The sequence below is a fragment of the Aulonocara sp. 'chitande type north' Nkhata Bay genome, linkage group LG10, assembly GCF_057382095.1.
Source record: "Aulonocara sp. 'chitande type north' Nkhata Bay isolate Kocher_YH1m ecotype deep benthic linkage group LG10, A_spYH_male_GT1.1, whole genome shotgun sequence".
Lineage (NCBI taxonomy): Eukaryota > Metazoa > Chordata > Actinopteri > Cichliformes > Cichlidae > Aulonocara > Aulonocara sp. 'chitande type north' Nkhata Bay.
The window spans coordinates 21,402,155-21,419,164 of NC_141353.1; the positions used below are offsets into that span (position 1 = coordinate 21,402,155).

At 38.3% G+C, this 17,010-nt stretch overlaps 1 protein-coding gene across 1 annotated transcript; it reads right to left on the reverse strand.

Annotated features, from left to right (window-relative positions):
• Nucleotides 1–1,089: 1,089 nt before the first annotated feature.
• On the reverse strand, nt 1,090–13,281 carry slc13a2 (solute carrier family 13 member 2). Its single transcript, XM_086309045.1, has 12 exons — nt 12,894–13,281; nt 9,535–9,663; nt 8,348–8,484; nt 6,773–7,008; nt 6,523–6,688; nt 6,285–6,407; nt 5,918–6,127; nt 4,624–4,721; nt 4,341–4,456; nt 3,827–3,988; nt 3,605–3,742; nt 1,090–2,379 (listed from the first exon to the last, which is right to left on the reverse strand). Exons 1-12 carry the CDS (start codon nt 13,002–13,004, stop codon nt 2,248–2,250), a joined length of 1,758 nt encoding a protein of 585 aa, XP_086165171.1. The 5' UTR covers nt 13,005–13,281; the 3' UTR covers nt 1,090–2,247.
• Nucleotides 13,282–17,010: the final 3,729 nt, after the last annotated feature.

The following is a 17,010-nucleotide window of genomic DNA, read 5'->3' on the forward strand; positions in this document are numbered from 1 at the left end:
TAAAACATTGCAGAGGCCTTATTGATAGTATTTGGCTCTACATATTTGTGTGAGCTGATTTTCTCTCACATGAAGAGTGTCCTCAGGTAGCCGTCTGAATGCTGGACACTTCTAGACCTGTGTCTCTGAGTGGGTGACCAGAGGTCACATTAACATGTGTATCTCTGTATTAACAAAAATGCCATATTGGCCCAGTTTATTTTTCTTATCATTGTTGTGTGGAGACCATAAATAGCATTTGCATTTTCTGTTGTACAGTTCATTTGCTGTTATGGAGTTCTTGTTATGGATAAAAAGTCTTTTTTTGTTTCAAAATAGCTGATAACTATTCGCTGATAGCTGCCAACATCTGCGAAGAAATATAATTCTATAAAGTTGTTCTATATAGTTTGTAACTGTTCATATAGATCATTATTAAATTTATTGCTAATGCAATCATATGGCACATTGACTTCTGAGGAAATTTTAGATGGCACTCGTCATCAGAAATGTTGCTGACCCCTGCATTACACTATATCTAGCTTCTCTGCTTTTTTTTAAGCATGAAAAGCAATGCATTTATTTCATTGGGTGTTTTAGCAGGGTAATAAAAATGGCTTCAGCTCACCAAAAATCTGTTTAACTTTCTACATTTCAGATCAGGGTTGGGTCATTTGTGTTTCCTAGGGAGCACATAAGAAACTGGGACTGTTGTAGAAGGCTGCATAAACAGCTGATATCAGTTCTGCTCACTATTACTTTAGATTTAGGTTATTGGTGTATCCTATCACAACAGTTCCAGTTTCTCATATGACCGCTTGGGAAAATTAAATGCCCAACCTCACTTTAGATAGCCAACACAAAGAAGATGTAACATGTAATAAGTAAGTTGCCGTAAGGTGGATTTTGACATTCTGCTTCTAAATAGGTTTTGCTAAGTTTCCGTTTTACTTTTTTGTCCATAACACATTTGGGGGCTCATCTGGGAGTCTGACCAAAATTTTAACCTGCAGTTTTCTTAGCAAGAAATTAGAGCACTTCCATTATTATTATTATATGAATTGTTATATAAAGTATTATAAATTAAAAAAAAGACTATCACAACCAGAAAAAGGTCACATTGGTATTTATAAATTATAAAATAAGTAAAATTCCTCCTTATGAAAAGAAGTTGTGACAAAAACACATATAAAATTAAATATGACACCCAAAAAAAAAAAGTCCAACAAAATGACCACAGTAATAAGTTAACTGACACCATGAATTAGTTTTCATTTTTGCCTTTCAAAGGTAGCTATGCTGCAGATAATGCATGCATTATCAGTAAATGATACACAGACTGATAAGATAACAAATTCATTGAAAAGTGTATGAGGAAATAACCTGGTTTAAACACTTTCTTTGGTTCTGTCACTGAAATGATGTAAGGAAGTCCTCAAAGAGGGTCTGTATATAATAGTCTGATAGAGCTTAAAGTTTGTTTCAGCTGCAAGTGAAAATCTTTGATTGCTCTTTCTATAACCAAATTTAAACTGTCATTTAATCTTTAACTTATTTGTCTTCAGTGAGAGTGGAAAAACTCTGCTATGACTTTTTTCTTCTTCTTTTTAAAGGGCCTGAAAACATTCTTATGTAGCAACACGTTCTCACTCCCAAAGCGTAACATTTTACGCTAGGTGACAAATCGTCAACATATTACGTTTTCGGCTACCTAAATGACGACCTCGGAAAAAAGAGGAAATATGAGAACCGTCTGGACTCCATCTACACATGTTCGCTCTTTTTCTTCAAATCACTTAGAAACACGCTATTTATAGTCCTGGTTAAGATCAGGAATAAGGTTATGGTTAGGGCTAGGGATAAGGTTAGGTTTAGGGCTGGAATACAGGGCTGGAACGTCTATTACCGCGGGAGCGTCATTGCACTGGATTCCAGCCATAACCCGCCGCGTACCATAAGAACGCCGAAGGTCTCCTTTCGCGTTCCTCAGGAACGCCGCGGGACGTGACAAAACGTCGACATGTTACGCCTCGGGAGTGAGAACGGGCTGTATGTAGCTTTCCTGAGCAGGATACCATGAGTAATGGTATCCTGCAACAACAACAAACTATTGTCTGCTAAAGGTAGAAAAGTTTTATCTCAGACAGTGGATTTCTGAGCTTTTTCCTCATTGGTTTGAAGCAGAAGTTGGAAAATGTGATACTTTGTTCAGTGTCTTCTTGTGTGACTGTAGAATTGGATTTGTTTTTTTACAGGCTGTAAACAAATTCAAGGTTTACTATTTGTAGTGTTGGCCCAATCTGGAAAAGTGTCCAAGTTAAACATGGCTCTTCCCCAGGTGTTGATGGCTAAATTAATGCACAGGATCCCGATGATGTTGAGCATGAAACCAGCTTTCACCTGAAGGAACAAAATGTAATAATCAGATGATGACACAGGATGGCTAAAACTTTAGAATTTTATTAAAAATTCAAAATTATGCTCTGTGAGTTTGCATATTTGTCTGTTGAATAACACAACTAACCAAGATCTTATCTGTATTACCCCACATGGCAAAATTGGTATGGCCCAGATCTGGCCCACACAATGTGCTTACACATGGCCCACATACCGCAAAGAATGACGGCCCTTTGGTGGCCCAGATCTGGTTTGCCAGAGGTGGCCCACACATTGGCCAGAACAAGGCCAGTTGCAGACACACTGGTGGCCCTGTGCTAGCCCATGTGTGGATTACCTCTGGCAAACCAGATCTGGGCCACCAAAGGGCCGTCATTCTTTGTGGTATGTGGGCCATGTATAAGTTGTGTGCAGCCACAGGCCAGTTGCAGACACACTGCTGGCCCTGTGCTGGCCCAGAACAGTTTCAGCTCTGGCACCAGATGTCAGCCTAATGTGTACCTTAATCAAGCCATGTAATAACAACATGTGCCGGAACATAATAGTGCAAAAGTAACTCTGTTCAGACAGTGAATGGACTCAATCTTTGATAGCGCTTTTCTACTCCACTTACTCAAAGTGCTCTACACAACATACCACATTCACCAAATCACACACACTTTCTCTAAACTGAGTGCTTCCTAACTACATTAATACACATTCAAACTTGACATACAGACTGGAGGAAAATAGGAAAATAGGAACATAAACAGTGCCATCATTACCAGACCTGGCCCACATCTGGTTGGCATACACCCTGCCATGACACCGGTCAGCCAGACGTGCCAGGTTGATGCCAGATCCGGGGGCTAGGCCTGTTTTTTATGCTCCTGGGTCACATATACCAAACCACAATCAGGCCAGATATGGCATGGCATCACATAAACAGCGCCATCTACGCCAGGCCTGGCACACATCTGGATAACATACCACTTACTTATGGATGAGCTACAACACATGGAGGTTGATTTAGGTGTCATGATACAGCTCAATAGTCACTGATTTTAAAGAGCAAATTGATGATACTAGCAGCAGATAGCTCTCTTGTAACTTTGAGAAGTGACAAGAAGGACAATTGTATTGCTTTTCCCACTCCAACAAGGCCAATCAAAGACAGTCTTATTAGCTCAAATAAACTAAAATCGCGAAGGCAGCATATCTTTGTATGTCATATGTATGCCAATCTTACCATATCTAGGACTTTGAGGTTTCCAAAAGAAAAGGCAATGGCATTGGGTGGTGTGGCCACAGGTAGCATGAAGGCCAGAGAGGCAGCAATAGTGCAGGGCAGCATCACGTAGAGTGGGTGGAGCTTAATATTTTGGGCCTAAAGGAGCGCAAAACACAACACAGTTAGATTCATGGAGAACATACGTGCGCACACATCTGTCAACATATGAGCTCCATTTACCATTGACGCCAATATGGGCAGGAACAGGGTGGTGGTAGCTGTGTTACTGGAGCACTCGGTGAATGTGGCAATAAGTAGGGAAAGTACCAGTGAGATAGCAAAGGGGGGAATATTCTGAAGAGGTGACAGGTTTTCTCCCAACCACTTGGATAGATTTGATGCCTGTAAAGGTAGCAGGAAAAATACACAAACAAATGTTTAGTATTTGAGAAAAGCTACCACCATGGCTCAGAGGATGTCTGCTATCGGTCTACCAATTTGGCCTTGACTGAAATCTCTCGTCTACTAGATGGAATTGTCATTAATTTTTGTGCAAATGATAAGCATATTAACAAAACCTCCAAAATTCAATCACCAAAAACAAACAAGATACCAGTATTTATTTTCTGATTCAAGCATTTAAGTATCCAGTAATCACCAAGACTAGCATTTAACTGCCAAAATTCTTTTTAGATATTCTGTAAGGGAGAATGACATAATAAAAGGTGAAGACATGGAGTCCAAGGGTGTTTACCTCACTGCCAGCAGCAAGAGCAAAACCTCCTCCCAACAGCAGCACTATATTCCAGGGCATTCGTTCATGAACCACATTCCAGGTCAACAGAGCCGGTGGAGCCTTTATCCTCTTACCTGTGGGACACAGATGAAGTTTAAACATCAACAAGTAATTAGTTTGAAAGTGCAACATCAAGCCTGCCAAGCAATCTTCACCCAGTGCTCCAGTAAGCCCAAACTGAGGTCACATGAACATTTTTAGAAGCAGGTTAAAACACCAAGGTTAAAAATTAATACTTCACCTTCATTTGTGTATCCGTAATTGCTAAACGGCAGCTGAGAGGGGATGACGAAGAAGAGCGATGACATTAGGATGGCAACCGTTCCGTCTGTCACAAACCTGACAGACACGAGAGAACATGATTATATATGCTGCCTTTTAAAAATGATGAAGAGAAAAATGTGTAACATCATATTTACTGTCAACTGTGGGGCAAAACAATGTAACTGTATTTGACATACATTTATGTTGCCATTTTTTTCAGTCTGACCAATTTTTCTCTTTTATAAAAAACTAACAAAAAGAAAAAAGAAAGTTTAATAAAAAAAGAAAGAAAGAAAATGAGGACTTTAGCTACAACTTTGTTGCGCTTGTGAACATTTCCTGCAGAAATATTACTCCAGTTCAGAAGTGCTCAAATTGCGGATACTCAGACGGGCACTTCAGCTTTTCATGTAGACTTTACAGCAGAAATAAATAATGAATGCTTAAAATGTTTGTCTGGTACAAAAAGAACTGTACTGGCATTTGTTTTTCCTTCATAACGCACCTGTTTAAACTGAGGCTAACGTGTGAGCATCTCACCTGCGTTTCTGTTGCTTTTGGATCATTTAATGTAAATCTAATAAAATATATGCCTGTTCATTCTGTGCTCCAGTTTTAGTGATTGACATTCCACCATCACAAATTATTTGTTAACTTTATGTGATGTAAGCATTTGTTTTATGAATACAAACTAGGGGATGTTGTATAAGAATGGGTCAGAGCCAATCACCCAGACCCTCTGAGCAGGATTAAAGCAGCATCCAGGTATTTATCTGTCAGCTCATGTTTGCTACCTTGGTTAACAATGCTGAATTGGCTCAATGTCCAATCACTTTATAGATCTTAATGCAGAGAGATCAGGTCACTTTTTATATTTTATAGCAAAAGTGTTAGCTGCAGAATCACAAACAAAGCTGTGATGTCAAAACATCACAGCTTGAAAATTATTGAAAATTATTTTGTTATTTTATTAATATTATTATTTTATTTTATTTGTGTCTCAGTAGACTTCAGTGCATTCAGCACAAAAGGTGCCAGAAGACTTTGTGTGACTTTGCTTGTAAAATATGTTGACTCATCCTGCCTCAGAGGCATTAATGCAGGACTTTATAAACCACTGGGTGATACCACAAGTGCTGCATACATTTTAATGCGCAGGAAAGCATGTGTTGAATTGATCATTTCATGGCCAGCTGTTTGGTCTTTTTGTTGGTAATATGTGGCGCTTCACTTCATTTATATCTAAAGGTCATGCTTAAAAAAGAACTCACGCAGCGTCCTTATTGAACAGCACTGTGGCCCAGCCAGGCATGAAGCCCGGCTCTCTGGTAAACCACAGAAGCACGAGCAAGATAAAGAGGACGAGTACCGCCACCTCTGCAAACTTGATACGTCCCAGCTTCTTGTACTCCACTTTCATCACTGTGTATGCCGCTCTGTCGCTTTCATTTTTCTCACCACAGCCAAATGACTTCTTCAAACTGAGGAGAGCAACAAAAAGATATAGCATATCTCTGCAGATGCTAAAAAAAAGTCAGTTTTACTTACAGCGTAGATTAATTTATTTTGTGCTGTTTGAGCAGCTTTTCTGAGGATAGTTTAAAATACCTGGGTTTGTTTCTGGCTGATTATACTTACTTGAAGCCCAGGAACATAAAATGAAGCCAGAACCAGGCGAGCACCAGCATGAGCACCATGCTGGGAAAACAAAAGCCAAACCAGCTGGCAAAGTTGATCACGTCAGTATTGTTAGGGAAGATCCTTCACAGAAAGAAAAACAAAGGGATGTGAAGAGAAGATACAAGTGGTTCAATGAGCAGTGACACACCTTGAAGATCATTTCTGTTTGTGTGTTGAATTGGGTTTTTTGCCTTACTCGTCCATTTGGCCCTTGAGGATGAGATTAGGCGTGGTCCCTGTGAGCGTGGCCGTGCCTCCAATGCTGGCAGAGTAACACACACTAAGACTCATCCCTTTGGTCAGAAGGTCATACTTCGCTTCTATGGATTTTTCTCTGAACTCTCGCTGTGTGTCATGTACATCTGGATCAAAACACAATAAGACAGAGATGTTATTGGAAGGGTTTCTTCTAGAAGCCCATATGTGTATGTAGCATTTTTACTTACACACAGGATCCTGTGTGTCTCTTTCGTGTATCGTCTCCAGCTTGGTTTGAACTTCCAGCTCAAATGCGTGGTTGTCCGCATCTTGGATCTGGAGATCACGCTCATTTGCCTGGGTCTCTGTATCTTTCAGCTGCTGTAGCACAGCGTGTGCGATGGGTAGCATCATGGCTGTGGTGGCTGTGTTGCTGATCCACATGGACAGGAATGCCGAGACGCTCATGAAGCCAATCATTAACCTGCGTGAGAGGGAATGGTGATGATGATAACGAGGAGGCATGAGTGAAAAATCCTCAACATCCTCACTAGTGCTCTGGGTGCATTGTTTTTTAAATGTTGCTGTACTGGGCAGCTCCTTGAACTCCTGGAGCAGTTTGCAATACCACCCTGTCAAAATTCAAGAACCATGCAAGTAAAGACATAGCTACGTCTACAAACGATAGATGTTTCTGAATGAAAACAGAGAGCAATTATTTGTTGCCATCTTTATTGATATTGATTGTTTATTAATTTTATTAAATTTAATCTTTTATTCCTTTTCCTTTAGAGGCGACCACACCTGGCTTAAATTAGATGGCATTAGTGTTTGTGCTTGTTTGTCATCCTTATTAAACTCACAGGTAAAGTTTCTCATTATGGGAAACATCAAATGAATATTTTTTTGCCATTTATTCAAACAAAACAATGGTGATGCAAAGAATCTATCCGGTCTGACGTCACTAGCCGTGTCTGGGCCTAAACTCCGCTGCAGGTCCATATATCAAACGAGCATTACTGAGAGTTGAAAAACTGTCTAAAGTCTTTCATCTTTAATGAAATGATCAGCGTTCTGCTCTACCAGGTGTAACAATTGAGTTTAACATCCAGGCATCCATGAAAACGGAATTTATGACATTTAACGGAGTTAGAAGTTAGCAGGAAGTTAGCTCGATAGCTTCTATCTAAATACAATATAGCATGTCCTAACTGCGGGGTTTTGGAAACAAATTAAAACGTACAGCTCTGTTATCACTTCCAACATAAATGAAGACAGAAAACTAAACAGCAGTGACGTTTGTAGGGTTACTGAAGTTTGGCTAGCTGGTATATAATGATGTGCTACGTGACCGCTAGCGACACAGCTATGTTAGCATAGCAAGCTAACTTTTTTCCCACTCGATAAAAGTTAACGTGAGTGTTCTGGGTGGTCAGGAACAAATGTAATCGCATGGCAGGATGCTGTAAAAGGACCAAACTTCAGCCAGGAGAACAACTGAGATAATCCATCCACAATACGAGGTTAGTCATTCATATACTGCTGCATGGGCTGGACTGTAGTTATATCCTAAGGTTTTAAAAACTGAGCTTAAATAAATGATTAGCAGTAATAAAAGCCGAGGGAGGTCAACAGTGATCACTGACTGTTTTAGGAGCTTTTTGAGATTAAATAGAAGAAAATACAAAACATTAAACATGTTAACAACACAAAAGCCATATTAAACGCAGACTACTTTAGGTCCGGAAGTAGGATCCGTCACGTCATCACTTAACAACCGGATTCTGAAAGACTTGTAGACTTGTATGTCAAGGCTCTCTTACAGCGATGGACGAACACCAACCAGCAGCAAAACCCGGAGAGCGATTCGTTTATGGAGGTTCCAGTGTTCGACCGCGATGGCCACCAGCAGACCTCCGATGAACAGCATGTTCGAGTCTTTCAGATACTCAATACTGACCTGAAACAGATCACACAGTCGCTAACATTAGCACATGGATCAAAGGTAACCTGTGGACCTACATGTATCATCAAATATGCTTTATGAGCAATAAACGCAAAAAAACGGGATCAGCAGTGTTACCATGCCAGTAGAAGTATGGCGTAAAAGAAGTGACTGGGGGTCACATCACACTTTCAATAACTGTTGTCCTTTTTAACTTCTATTTTCCACACTAAACTAACTGAAGAGTTTCTTCCCTTGACACTCCTATTTGCTTTCTCATGCGACACACAGTGTTGTATCAACACTTTTTAATTCAAGTTCCTCATAAATGGTCTTTCTGTTCTCAGTGCAATTAAAAAAATATATATCCTAAATTATATTTAAAATCTCTGATTTTCATTTTATATTCATAAGCAGGAGCAAAATTTTCTTACGTGTGTCAATAACTCAGATTTTTATATAGAATCATTTTAAAAATAAAGACAGTTTTATGTATAAGATACAATATAATAAGATAATAAAATAAATAATAAAAGGTTATGTGGTCCTGAGCAGGTTCTAAAATGATTTAAATAGAAACTCAGAAAAACAACAACACACAACATTTTACACAGTGTCATTACTAATTAACCAAAACTAAAAACAGAAGCAGTCAGTGAAGTGAAGTACACAATGCCATGAATCAATTTTAACAGTAATAACTTGACGTAATCCTTTTCTGCACAGCTTTATTGGTTTCTCACATAGTTCTGGAGGATTTGGGCCCGGCTCTGTTCAGAAATGGCCTTTCCAAACACTGACGAGCAGCAACAATTGCTTCTCTAAAATCATTGCTCCTTGGCATTGTGTTAACAAACACATCAATGCGCCAGACCAACAAACTGGCAAATCTTCTACTTTTTTAGAGGTGCTGATAATCCGTTAATCAAGTTCATTTTATTAGCAGCACCTGGCTGCCACTTACGCTATTATTTCCTGTTGAAGCAGTGAACATTTTACATTATTGCTGTGTTGTGTTATTAAAATATACTTATGAAGCACAGAGGTGGAAAAAAATAACCCTACATCTCCACCCTTCATGATGCCCATCATAGGAAAGAGGATGACTGGCAGTAAGGCAGTCACAGCCAGAGGCATGCACTCTGTGCACCAGTACAGAGCCATGAGGATGATCGCGTAGCCACATCTGGCTTCCTGTAAACACAGACACATAAATATAACATCACAATCACTAACATGTGATTTGATTACATTTTGTGCAGACGCACACAGAAGCAGAGACCAACCCACAGTTTGCAGCAAAGTGCATACATGGTGTTAGGTATTTTAGTACCATGGGAGCATTTACTGGATATTGTTTTATAGTGACATTATGCAGGAAAACTCTGTCATTCAATAAGGCCCCTTTGTTTTAGTTATTTTTCTCTTTGACCCAAGAATTGATGTGTGAGAATCACAGGCTGGTACAAGGTTGAAATACCACAGAGATCACTCCCTCAGCTACATTAGTTTCTTAATCTTTTAGACGCCTGTTGAAGGCCAAATGGTTTGTTTCAGATTTCACTAATGTAAGAACTCTTTGTTTTGTGCCTTGAAAATATGTCGCTGAGATAATCACAATTGTAGCTGAATTGATAAACTACACAAAGGATGCTTCTTCACCCAAGGGCAGGAAGACGCTGCCTTATCTTGGTCTGTACTGGTTTAAACTGATAAATCTGCTGTCTCATGAATTTTACCCTCTATATAAACTGTTAAGATAAGATAAGATAGAACTTTATTAATCCCTCGGGTGGGTTCCTCTGGGAAATTCGACTGGTTCCTTTGGGAAATTCGACTATTGTACTTGTGAATAAAGTTGAGTCACTTTGGGAAGACAATCTAAAGCAGTCTCTGTTTTCTTGTTCTCCCAAGCTGCTCCCGAGCTCGTACTAACACGCTGAATGGCATGCTTGAATATTACTTGAGAATATATTTGACTGTGTTACAGACTAAGGGACATTCTCTGCTGATAGGTGAAGGTACATTCTCTGCTGATAGACGTCCACGCCTCGAAGGAAGTCGATCCATGGATTAGGCCCTGGAAACCGTTTCCTTCACATGGAATTTTCCTTTCGCTTATCTTTTCTTTTTAAAAGGCACCAAGTCTCTATACATGCAGATAGCAGCAACCCTTGATCATAAAACAAACAGTTTGTCGTGTTCACATCTCACAAGATAAGTTTTTACCATCCTCAATAAAAGTTATAAAATCTCTTTAAGCTCCCGACACAAAACATTCCACTGCAGACAAGACACTGATAAAGCTTAAGTTTCAAAAAGATTTCCTAAAACATTATAATAAAACGTACAAAATAATATTTGTGTTATTATCTACTTTACAGTTATATTTTAGACAGCTACACCGTTCTCTTGCAGCTTTTGTGTAATGGAATGCATCGTATATTATAGAAATATTTTTTACTACAAGTCTGTGTATTTAAGCGTTAAATCTAATGTCTACATATTAAATAGAGAGCTCAGGATAATTACAGGTAACACAGGCTCTAATTTATTAACAGTAATAGGGGTCATATTGGGTAGTGTAGTTTGAGCCCACCATCTTTATGTGTCTTTAATTGCACTGTAAAGCACAAAGGTTCAGCTGAGCACCACAAAGCCCGCTTTGTTTCTTATCCTTCATACATTAACAGACCACTTCAGCACTTTCAGCAAAAAATGAAGATGATAAAATCAATTTGGTGGTGAATTCAGTTGCAATATGTCAACACATAAGAGATTACATGGCTTGCAGGGATTTTGAGGTGACTGTGTTTAGTAATCATATTAAAAAACTGGCCCTGGATGTCTACGGTATCTTTCGATTAAATCAAGTCTTTCAAAGTGAGAGACGTGGTGACTGAGTTAAGTGCACTCAAAAAATAACCTGCAGACATGTAATGTCACAGCAGCTTATGTTTGTGTCATGATCTTGGGTCTTTTGACCCGGCGTTTTGAGTTTTAGCCTATTTTGATGTTTTTGATTTATGTTTAAGTCCTTTAGGTTTTCTAAGTTCATTTCTACAATGCCTAAGTTGCTGTTATAGTTCATTGTTTTTTATATTCCCCTTGTTTCTTCTACCCCTGTGTTTAAGTTTCCCTCGCCCTTTATGCGTTTCATGTCTGTGTGTCTTATGTTGTCACGTTCGTGTTTTCATGTCTGGGTTCCATACTTTTTTCTGTTTTACTGTGAGAGTCCCTGTCCTGTATGCAGAGTGTCTATTTTGGCTTCCCCCTTCCCCCTCATCAGGTCTGATTTGTCCACCAGTTCCCCATCCTCTCATTATCTTTTTGTGTACTTAAGTCCTTTGTCCTCCTTTGTTCAGGGTCAGGTCGTCTGTTGTCTTTTGCGCCATCTCTCAATGTTCCAGGTATCTTTGTATCCATGCCAAGTTTCATTTTTAGGGTTTTTTATGTTTATTTTTAGTTTCCCCAGTTTAGGTCATTGTTTATTCTCATCTTTGTTTGCCTTATGCATTACTTTAGATTTCTCCATCAGCCATGTTAAATGGTTCACTTTTTGTTAATTCAAGTTTTGTTCCACGTTCCTTTGTGTCTGTATTTGGGTCCAGTTTTGTTATAGAAATAAAAATGCAGTCTATTAAAGAAAATCATCAAAACTATATAAGAATATCATCTATGCTTCTCTCCAGACGGCCTGCGTCCTCACATGGGGACATTAAATTTTGGCTTTTTTGCATCTTAAACTTCATTCTGTTCAACAAAGTGTTTCTTACTTTGCTATACAATGTGTTTATTGTGTTGTCCTATAGAAGAAAACTGGTACCACATGAGGCTGTTACAACATTGTAATAACTTCCTCTTCAACGATTTTAAGATTTATCAGGGCCCGAGGTCAGGGAGATTAAAAATGAACCCCAAATAAGAGCCTGGGTATCAGGAGGATAATTGACCAATGTTGTAGTGTGAGTATTTGTTTATTTTTTAGAAATAACCATCATTAGTCCACATGTTTTCAGCAGATTCAATAACTGCAACAAGAGAGACATGTTAATAAGTGTGAATAAAACACCTGACTTTAAAAGCTTTTTAGCCCTTGAATTCGAACAACATTCAAACACCATTTATGTTATCCACTACAGACAGACGGACAAGCCTAGCCTGTTTAACTGTGATTGACTGCACTTCAAGTAAATTCACTCAGGTGAGAGTGTATAGTTTTAAAGGTGGGCATCAGCGTAGGTCAGTGATCCAACACTTAAATCATAGATTTAAAAATAATTACAAGATCTGTTCTTTAAGAACAAGTGTCAGATTAACTGAACGGGTTATAGCCAAACTTCTCAAATTGCACGTGTACAGATTAGTCTGGTCAGTGAATATAAATCTTTAGCTGTTTTTTTTTTTTAAACAAATACACTCACCGATGAAGGATAGACGAGAGGCAGAGGAAGGAATACAAGCGGCGTGACGATTATGATGATATAGTTCCTGTGGTGCCACAGAAGATGCAGCACTCTCTCCCAGTTATACATGATGCTCTCAAAAAATGAACTAACAACTGAAATAAACTCTTTCTAAGTGTTGCAGGTAGGTCAACGCTAACACAAACACTAGTCAGTATGAAGAAGAGGCACAGGGCAGCTGTGGAGCTGAAAACTGAGCTCAGGTGGGTTAACAGTAGAGGTCTGCTCCACAGAAAGTCACTGTGGTAAAGAGAATAAAGTCAGTGCAATTTTCTGTCTATATCTCTGGTAGCATATCAAACATTAACTCATAGAGATCAACATCCTTGACAGAGAAGCAGCTGACACTGTTGGGAAAGAGCAAAAAGTAGCTGTAAAAGCAGAATAAGGGGGAGGGACTGGAGACGGACAGCCAAACAATAGAGAGACTTTATCATGTGAAGGAGTGCAGTTCCAGTAACTTAACCAAAGGTCAATATCTGTGTAAGTTTCACCTGAGATGAATTTCTGAATGATTCAAATTTTTAATAACTGATTCATTAAACAAAGAAGGGAGTTGATGTCAGTTGATGTCAAACAGCACAGCGAGAGATGAGGTGTTTTAACCTAAAATGCACCGATTTTGACAAAATAACAATCATAGCCTCGCTACAGCCATAATTAGGTTATATGAACATTATTTTATCTCCTGTCTGACTGTTGTTACTGCGTCAGATGTTATTTCTCATTGCTGCATAGCTCATTGTAAGACTAGAAAAGTATTCTAAAGTATGATTTCATACAGTCAGCAGGTTGCATGTGTCAGAATAGGATAGGAGGAACCCATACTCCTGCATCTGCCCTGTAACAAAGAACAACTTGAAAAAAAAAAATCAACGTCTTAAAACAATGAAATCATTCAGTGGATTAAAAGCTTGTGACTGTTGCTGCTGACTTTGCAAAAGTTCTGGCAACCAGGATTTTCTCGTTCAATTGCGACATTGCGATGAGATGTCAACAGCTGTCTAGTTTCTTCCACTTTTTACACTTTTTTTAATGTAATTGTTTTGTTTTGTTTTTTAAAGGCAAAACGCTGGGAAGTGTGTTGTTTAAGAATAGCATTTAAATTGTAAACCATGTTATCTTAAAATGGCAACCACAACTTTGCCTTTAAACACAAACACTTCCATCTGGGACATTTAACAAACAGTGGCTGGTGATTTTCAAGGAATCCCAGTGAATCTTTGTAAAGACTTTATCACAAAAGTTCTTTGTCTTAAATGAAGATAAATACCTCCCATGACTCAAAAACACCATCAATATACACAGCAACTCAGATTAGAAGCTTATATTAGTCTAAAAACCAGTGATCATATCATGCGATTAATACTCATATATCACTCTTACACAGCACACTGGCATCACTGCAAACTCCCGGTTGTTTTATAAATTACTTATTACTGCAGTTCATATAGGAAGTTCATAAGAGATTGAGGCATAAAACGTCTGTTAAAGACGAACACTTCTATTGATCATAGATGATCATGTTGGTCTAATCTGACTAAATGTTACTGAGGAACGTTCTGGTATTAAACATGATGAAAACAAAAAAAAGGGCAAATGTAGTAATTAAAACAAGAAAAAGCAGCCAAAGCAAAAACACTGGGTGACCTTTCTATGTTCATGTACAGCTTAGGAGTTTTAATAATAAAGGCAGTTAATCATTAAAGCAATAGACATAATATAGCATCCACACAGATTAGTGTTTTTTATTTATTGGGTTTACTGAATGATTTATGAAGGGAGTTTGGTTAGAAAGCACACGTACAGATAATCATTGTTTGTGTTTTCCAAATCCTGTATGCAAGAATTTCAGGCTTCTTGAAATTAAAATAGTAATGAAAGGTTCTGCATCCAACTAAGTTTAATCTAACAAAATAACAATCCAAATGTTAGAATTTTAGATTTCCATAATCATTATACATCCTCTGACACCTTTATCAGGTTTGCCGCCTTCAGAACTGCCTTAATTATTTATGACATGGATTCATGTTGGAAATATTCCTCAGATTTTTGGTTCAGACTGACATGATCACACGGTTTCTGCTGCTTTGTTTGCTGCACATCCATGAAATTACTATCTTGCTCCACCACATGTCAAAGGAGCTCTATTGGATTGAGATCTGGTAACTGTGGAACTATGTGAGTAGAGAGAACTCATTGGCAGGTAATAATAATAATAATAATGACAAGAAGAGAAGGGGAAATAAAGGGCGGTTGGGTTGCTGGGGGGTGCTAGGGTGGGATGAGTCAGAGTGATCTTCATTATGAATACTATGGTGTTTCAGTAAGGGAGGGGTAATTAATGCCCATCCACATGACCACACAACATGTTCTTGCATTTTCACCCAAAGAACTACTTCTTGCTGAATAGTTTCTCTCTCTCTCTCTGAGCCTAAGAGATGATTGTGTGAGGAAAATCCCAGGATATCATCAGGTTCTGAAATACTCATGCCAGTCCATTTAGCACCAACAACCATGAGATGTTGAAAGTTTCTTAAATCATCTTTTCTTCCCCTGTTCCGCTGCTCAGTTTGAACTTCTGCAGGGCATCATGACCCCATCTACACCCATCTACATGCCTAAATGCACTGAGTTGGTCCCATGTGATTAGCTAATAGATATTTGAGTTAATGAGTGAGTCGCTTTGCTGCTGTTTTTTTTTTTTTTTTTTTTTACTGCCTGAAATTAAAGAACAAGACTGAGCTGAACATTGCGTCTGTACTGTTTTTATGACTGTTCTGTAATGAAAAGCTCAAAGGTTTTAAAGAGCCAACCTCTTTTTTCCAATAATGAACAGAAGAGCTGACTTGTACATGGACCGGATTAATATTTGACACCAAAAGAGACCAACTGATAAAAACTGTGTATGGATTTAGATGTTTTGTCACTCTCACAAAATCCTTATTTGTTGGTCACACTTTGTGATGAATCATTACTCATTAAAGGTGCAATTTGAGAGAAAACCCACTGTAAAGACCTCTAAACAATCAGCACCCAGCTTTATGGATGAAGTGCCTCCAATTGTAATAAGGCTGTTCTGCCAGTACAATTTAGTCATACTGATAAGATAACAACATGCATCCTGAAAACAGTGCAAATGTTGAATATAACTTACATAACAAACTAATATTTACTATTAGTGCTATAAAAATCACACTTTTATTCTATCAAGATTACCTTGGAAACGCCATTGCACTGCATTTTGATGTTATAGTGCCAGTACAATAATAATCAAGTCATATAATGTTAATTTGTTTTTCTGCACAGACCAGAGAACATTTCTACACCTGCTCTCATTACAGTCATGGTTTAAACATCACTAAAAGAAGAATCTGGACCATTATTATATGAGGGCAGCATCCACTTACATTTAAGGAGGGCTATATAAATATGATCTGTTTTATGTTTGATCAGTGTAGAACTCACAATTCAATATTGTTGTGACTGAGTGCTTTTTAAGGGGACTTTGCATCCTGTATATAAACACCATTCCCATCTTTTGGCATATTAGCAACAATAGGAGCGTACAGAGGTACCTTCCACTTTAAGCTCCCGTGAAACAACTCTGTGCATTTACTTGTTTAGTTATTTTTGAAACATTATCTTTTATATCAATGTCACAACTAAAGTTATTACCTTGAGTTTCATTGTTTTATTTGTCCTGCTGTTAATTTCAGGGGTTCTGCCAGATGTGTGCATTTCAGTAGATTATACTTTTACAACAATCAGCCAGAAAATTCAGGATGATGCTTCTGAGTCTTTAACATACTGCATGCTGTCCTTACTTCTGTCTCTACTGGCACTTGACAAGTTTGAATAAATAATAAATAGTAAATGGTCATCGAGGCAGACAAAAGCATTTTTTATAGTGACAGCATGCAGGGTTTAGCAATAAGTCAAATTTGTCAAAAAGGAAGTTCTGTGTCTCCGCAGGAGCCCATTTTAGGTCCAATCTTCTTCTTCTTCATATAATTATTCTCCTTATAGTCTCTGTTATGTTTAAAATTTTATGCTGATCACACACAGATATATC

What these genes read in the sequence shown, in the direction of transcription:
- slc13a2 (XM_086309045.1), bottom strand. Translation starts at nt 13,004, where the DNA reads ATGTATAACTGGGAGAGAGTGCTGCATCTTCTGTGGCACCACAGGAAC. An exon ending in CTCAAGGGCCAAATGGACGA is followed by an intron (nt 6,408 to 6,522) that starts GTAAGGCAAAAA and finishes CTTTCTGTGAAG; the next exon opens with GATCTTCCCTAACAATACTG. An exon ending in TGCCCATATTGGCGTCAATG is followed by an intron (nt 3,743 to 3,826) that starts GTAAATGGAGCT and finishes GCGCTCCTTTAG; the next exon opens with GCCCAAAATATTAAGCTCCA.